Source organism: Kryptolebias marmoratus, linkage group LG21, assembly GCF_001649575.2.
Source record: "Kryptolebias marmoratus isolate JLee-2015 linkage group LG21, ASM164957v2, whole genome shotgun sequence".
Lineage (NCBI taxonomy): Eukaryota > Metazoa > Chordata > Actinopteri > Cyprinodontiformes > Rivulidae > Kryptolebias > Kryptolebias marmoratus.
Genome location: NC_051450.1, coordinates 16,088,247 through 16,095,004, shown reverse-complemented (window position 1 = coordinate 16,095,004; position 6,758 = coordinate 16,088,247). Strand labels below are relative to the sequence as shown.

The following is a 6,758-nucleotide window of genomic DNA, read 5'->3' as shown; positions in this document are numbered from 1 at the left end:
GGTGGCTGTGCTGGACTGTCTCGACGACGAGCCCCTGGAGGTGTTCGCCATCATGGGGATGGTTTCCAGGAGGCGCCCGCTGGTGGCCCCGCCCCCCGTGGCCCCCGACGACGACAGCTCCTGCTTCGGCTTGAGGCAGCGGCAGCAACACACCGCGACCAGGGAGCCCACCACGACGAAGGCCACAAAGACGGAGCCCACGATCAGGAACGGCACGTAGATGGGAACTAGAACAGAAGACGTGAAGATTAAACAAAAATATTTACCGTTTGGATTTTAAAAGCTTGTTTGGCGTTTTTCTGCACAGAAACTGTAAGAGTGGGACAAAAAACGAGCTAAAGTAGAGGATGAATAACAGCTGAAGTTTACTGAAGAAGCTAAAACTGAGTTAAAGCTAAAAAAAACAACAGAAAACAAGCTAAATGCTAAAAATGAGCAAAACACAAGGTAAAAGCTAACTGCTAGCTCAAAGCTATAAGTAGCAAATCACTAGGTAATTGTAACAAAATGGTAGCTATAAGCTAAATGTAGCAAAAGGCTAACTCAAAGTAGCAGAGCTAAAAGAAAAACTAAGTGATGAGATTAGCTAAAAGCTACAAAGGAGCAGAATCCTAGTTTAAAGTAACAAAAAGCTAGCTAAAAGCAGCAAATTGCTAGCTAAAAAGAGCTAAATACTAGCTAAATGCTAGTTAAAAACTAAAAAGTTGCAAAACGCTAATTAAAAGTAACATAACGCTAGCTGAAAGTTGCATAAGGAGATAAAAACAGTATCTGCTGAAGCTGATTTCAAAGAGAACGTTTTTTTTATGAGGTGAATAAATCTCAATGTATTTATATGGTAAAAATATTTCTAAATAAAGTTAAGTATTTTGAAAAGTACAAAAGTTGCCAAAACCAAAAGTCACAGCAGCCATCTCCTGAATGAGCTGAACGTTTTGATATAAGATCAGCTAAAATGGCGCAAAGTGTGCAGAAGTTGGGTTGCTGAAAGCAAACTGATGAACAAAAAGCGGCTGAAGAAGAATGAAGGGGAAGACGGGGGATTGTGTCTCCAGGGGGTCCCAGGCTCTCATTAGCAGTCATTAACTTTGTTTTGATCTGTTTTAATCCTCCACACCCTGCTGTGGCCCTCAGCCACCTCGACCCCACAGACCTCTGTGTATTTTGGACCGGGCGACATTCTTAAACCCGGCTGCCAGCGGACATTTGTAACTTTTCTTTTTTCCCCAGCTATTTATGACTAAGCCCTTTGAAAACAAGTTACTGTAGTTGAACTGTAGCACTTGGCATCGGTTTAAAGGCACACGGGGCTGATTTATTGTAGCAGCGAGAGGTTATTCAGCCTCGTAAATCCCTCCTTTCCTTTTCTGCTTGAAGCGGCGAATCGAACTCGCAGCTCTACGTTTGGGTCACATATCAGAGTTGTTATTAAACACGTGAAGTCTTGACATTTTTACATGCGAACGCCTCAGTTTGGGAGCGTTAATGTGCTAAGTGAGCGGGAGGCCGCCACGGCAACAGCTCTGAAACGGGATCGACAGTAACTTTCCTTTCCAAGTTTTGCTCACTTTTGGCCGAACGGCTGGAAGGAGATTGGAGATGAGGTCACTCCTGAGGTGTTCGTTCATTTCCGTCCTCGCGCCTTCCAAACACAACACGTCCATGTCGCGTCACAAGTGATCAGTTTAGTGTTATTGTTCCCACAGGGTGAAGTTAATATTCCGCTTGGACTGTTCCCATGTTGCTGTGAGGTGTAACTGTACGCCAGGGGAGCGAAAGGTGGCAGCCGGCTCCGGTTTCCTTTTGTCGCTGGGCCCTTTTGAAATGCATCTGGATGACTTTTTTTTTTTTCTTTTTCCCAAAATACTCATCAAAAGTCACGGGGCATTAGAAGGATTACCGCATGGAAGTCGTTACGGGCTCGAGGAGGCCGACGTGAGACGAACCTGGGACCTGGACGAGCAGGGGAGTCAGCTTCAGAACACCTCGCAGCTTCTCGTCTGACTGTAAACGGCTTTTAACGGACACGCATGGCAGCTCGTATGGGTCACAAGAGCCGAAGTGTCCCCGAGAGGCTTCACCGCCTTCCTGTCCTGCATTTATTTGACCTTGACTCACTCCGACGTTTGTCTTCTTGCTTTGTCCCTGCTTTCACTACAGAGCTGCTGTCCAAATCTGTGACAGCCAAGCTTCAAGTTTTACATGCTCTGTCACAGAGAAAGCCTTTTACTGCAGGTGTAACTGCGCTCTGTTAAACCAGCAGCATCATTTTATATTTACTTCTTAAAGTTATGACAAATAAACCTCAGAGTTTTTGTAGTTGAGGGGACGCAACTAAAGGCTCAGATTAGAAATCTAAAAGATTATGAGCCGATAAGTGGACTGAAAAGAAGAATAAACAGGACTGAAACCCCGTCTAACAAAGAACCACATAAATGTTTCATCTTTTAAACTTTTAAAAATATTAAACAGTTTTTATAACAACCGGAAAAATAAAATGTTTTTGGAATGCAATGATTTGCAAATCTTATAAACCCATATTTTTCGCATTATGAAACGTAAACATATTGAATATTAAACTCTGATATTGGACCTTTTTTTTTTAGGAAAAATTTGGTTATTTTAAATTTCTTGCAACAAAGTTGAGACGGGGACCATTAATAGACTATAAATGTCTTATTTTCTAACTAAAAATGACCTTATCTTTACCAAAAAAGAAGATCCAATGTCCTGGTTTAAACATTTAATATGTTCACTGTGTTCCATTGTGAATCAAATATGGGTTTTTGAAAGTTTCAAATCATTGCCTTCTGTGTTTTTCTTTTACTTTTTACACAACTTAGAGGTTGTATCTCTTCGGCGTGGGAAACAAATACGAAATTTTACCTCAAAAAGAGTTGTTGAAAGCAGATATTTCTGCAAAAAGAACATCAGACATTTGTTGAGTAATCCTAACCAGAGGTTTGCTTGAATGTTGTGACTGTAGTTTTTAAATAAAGATGCCATATCTGTCTCCATTTCCCAAAGAGGGACTTCCAGTCGTCTTGTTTTAGCTGGTGGTGCGCACGGCGGTCGGAGCCCTCCTACTGTTTCCCGTCACTTGTCCACACCTGTTGCAGCTGAGCTGTAGCAGCCGCCTCCTCCTCCTCCTCCTCCTCCTCCTCCTCCTCTCTTAAGCTCTTGTTTTGGGCAGTCTTTTGTGGCTGGACTCCCTCTGTCTCCTTGGGCCGTCCCACGGGGATTCTCTTGTTCCTAAATACCACATGTTCCCTCATGTCGAGCGCATTAATAATTTCCTGCTTGCTCTGTGTATCACACTGAAATGATGGATGGGCTGCGGGCGTATGAAAAAATGTGCAAAGCGCACAACTCGGTTTCACGTAAAAGAAAAAAAAAGCCAACACACTTCCTCTGCAGTTTGAAGGAAATGTTGGCTGGAGGCCACTGAGTGGAATATATCCCTCTTCCTGTAGTGATAAGGTCTGATAGGAAGAAATGACAGATTCCAATGTAGCTACAATAACACCCTGCAGGAAAAAAAACGTCAAACAAGCCTCTTTCATATACAGTATTCGCTTCTTTCTCATCTTCGACCTTTTTGAAGATATGATGCAGCTTCAAAGACTTTATGGAAGATTAACTTATGGGAATGTTGGCAATAATGAATGAGGGGCCAGAGCTGGGGAAAGAAGTTTGATTGTCGCCTAATCCACGACATAAGCTGAAAAACACAGGTTTTGTCTTTGGTTTTGGTAATTATGCAGCAATTTGTGTGAATCTCTTAAAGCCCGAAGACACCAGAGTCGCTCCAGATTTGGGGTGGAGGGGTTTTTCCTTGTAGGAAATGATACAAAACATGATTTTTTTTTTCTTTTTTTCCTCTTTTCTGTTTTTTATGAGCAGGGCTGTCAGCGCCCTCGACGAGTGCAACCCTCCCGAGATCCGGTCAAGGCCCACATTCGATCCCCGTGGGGACGGCATGATCTGAGCTCGGCTCCCCTTTTTTGCACTGTTACAGAACAAACACGGCTATTTATAAAGTGGCGCAGTCTGCCGCTTGTGAGGGCAGTTAACTGCTTTTCGGAGGAGGCCTGCTGTCTCCGGAGCAGCTGTCGTTGCCCGGCGGGACAAGCAGCAGACCGAGCCTTTTGACAGGGAGACACTCCTGGCTCAAAGAGGGGCTGCGGAGAAGATTCACAGATAATTTATATTTCAACTCAATACATGCAAACACAACCAAACGCATCAAACTTATAGCTTGAACCTTTTGAAGTTACTCTTCTCTCTTTCTGAGAAGTCCAATCTGTGGGTTTTAGTCACTTACCACCATTTAGAACACCATTATCTTCTTTAGTTACGCCTGTGACTGTGTGTTAGGCTGTCTGTTAGCAAAATATCTCACGAACCACTGGATGAATTTTAATGAAACCCGCATAAAGTAATCACTGGTTGTGTAATCTACAACTGATTAACCCTTGGAGTCAACCCAATCCAAGATGGCCAACACATGGCTAAAACACAGTTAATTTTACAGCTACTGAGCTAAAATTCGGTGGGGTAGTAGCTGAGGATCCTCCCTAACACAAACAGGGGAAGGCATGAAAGGCAGCGGGCAATGTGCATTCCTTCTAAGAACTTTCGTCTTTATGTTTTCTGTCTGCACACTCTTGTTTTTACGCACAGTGCTCTCATAAATTTCTGAAATGGTGTTACCGGTACAGCGGGCACACACAGTGGCAGTTCCGGGCTTCTACCTGCTCGGGAGTCCTTGTTCTCCTTGCTCTCTGCCCCGGGCTCCGGCGCCTGCCGGTAGTTCTCGCAGCTGCCCTGATCCAGCCGCGCGTCCGTGCTGGCGCAGCAGTAGCGCAGCTCGCATTTCCCGCAGCAGATGATCGCGTCCGCCGCGTCGATCTTCTCCGGGCACTGAAAGCCGTCCTTCCAGGCGCCCTGGGAGTCCTGCCAGCCGTGGCAGAACTCCCCGCTGGCCTTCACGTCTAGGACGAGCAGGAGGAGGATCACCAGCGCGGTGACGGACATCGGGAAACCGACGCTCCACATTCCGGGCCGGGTAGTCCGGCGCTTTGGTAAAAAACTGAAGGGGGGACTTTTCACTCCCAGCGTCGGACCTGTTGAGGAGGGTGGTGATGTTTCAGGTCGGTGCTTGGAAAGAACCTGAGGGGATGAAGTGAGAAAGCTGCAGCCCTCTCAGACGCTGTCATTTGTCAGAGGAACCCTGCGCGTAAATCCGATCCAGCGCGCCAAACGGGGACCGTCCTCCACAAAGCGCAAAAAGTTGACTCTAAAAGTCAAATTTTAGGCTATTCCAGAGCGATTTTAAATCCAATATGAGGAGGGAAAAAAAAGAAACCTAATTGGATGCCCTTTGGCGCTGCAGCCCTCTTAGGAAGACCGACTCATGAAGCCCGGTCCGCGGGCGCGCGGCTGCTGGCAGCTCCGGAGTCTCGCGCGTAAAGATGACCTCTCCAACTCCCGTGGCCCTCTCCGCATCGTTTTAGTCAGAGGTGGGAAGGGCCCAAACGCGTCTCGGCCGTTTCCAGATGAGTGTGCGGCGTTCGGGGGTCTGTCTGGGTGTGTTGGAGGATGAGAGAGGGGCGTGGAGGACAGAAACACACCTCACCGCAGCGGAGATGCACCGTGAGAGGCGAGCGGGGTCGAGTTACAGTCAGTCTGATACAACTTCCTGTTTAGGCGTTTCAAACACACCAAACAGCTGGAAATAAAATTTAAAAACTAAAGTTTTGTGGACAGCTGTTTTGTACTATTATAAAGAAAATTTTGACATGATCCATCTTACATTCCTCCAATTACAAATGTTGAAGATATCCACAATAAAACTACTAAAACTAAGGCCTATGCTTCTTTGATTGCATATATTAAAATAAGCTTTAAAAACAGAAGTAAAGATATAAGCAGTCTGGTTGTTAATTGTGTGTTAGGAACTTCCTCAGCTCATTCATTAAAAACACAAACAGTGTCTTCTAGTGGAGTTTTCTAACAATTACAGCTTTGGAAATACACCCAGATGGACTGGGATCTTATCCAGGGTGTCACTCCGTTTCATTTGCTTTTGTTTTATAATCAGGAATAACATTTGAGCTGTAAAAGATGTCATTCTTCCTAGAATAAATATTGTAACAGATATCAACAAGTACATTATCCCTGTCTAGAATAAACACTGGATATCAGACTTTTGGGAATATTTGTAGCTGAAAGCTTAACCAGTAAAGACAAATTTAGCTGCAACAATCAACTAGTAAGTGTTTTGGGTTAACTAATCACTGTTCTAGATGCACTAATTAACTTATTTCACATTTTTATAGCTCTGATAGTTCACTAATATGGATAAAAACATGTCATTTTTGAGTTTTCTGGTTGACTAGTTAAATGTTTGAGTTTAAAACTCACTGTAGTCGACTAACTACTTGAGCAAAAGTGCCACTAGTTGATATAAAGTCTGACTAGTTAGAGTGTTTGTTGAACTAGTTGAACTAGTTCTAAACTAGTTGGCGAAAATAACGGTTTATATCAAAGATGTTGAATAAATACACAAACGGGTTGCCATACAGACTGAAAGCCCAACTTTAGAGCCACTCTACATTCAGAAACAATGTCAAATAAATCTAAATAACTAAATAGCTACATTTTAAAAAGCTGTTGAATTTCCCTGAAAGTAATAAAACAAAATTAAACTGAAGGGGGCTGCAACACACCGGCGTTGCGTTGAGTCCGCCCGGATA

General features: G+C 44.1%; 1 protein-coding gene across 1 annotated transcript in view; it reads right to left on the bottom strand.

Moving 5' to 3' along the window:
• The window catches only part of LOC108230330 (protein shisa-2), a gene marked incomplete in the record, with an annotated part of 7,176 nt that extends 1,545 nt beyond the window's left edge, over nt 1-5,631 (bottom strand). The window contains 2 exon segments of the mRNA XM_025003800.2: nt 1-227; nt 4,755-5,631. Coding sequence (XP_024859568.1) covers nt 1-227; nt 4,755-5,058 — 531 coding nt within the window.
• Between the last annotated feature and the right edge of the window lie 1,127 nt (nt 5,632-6,758).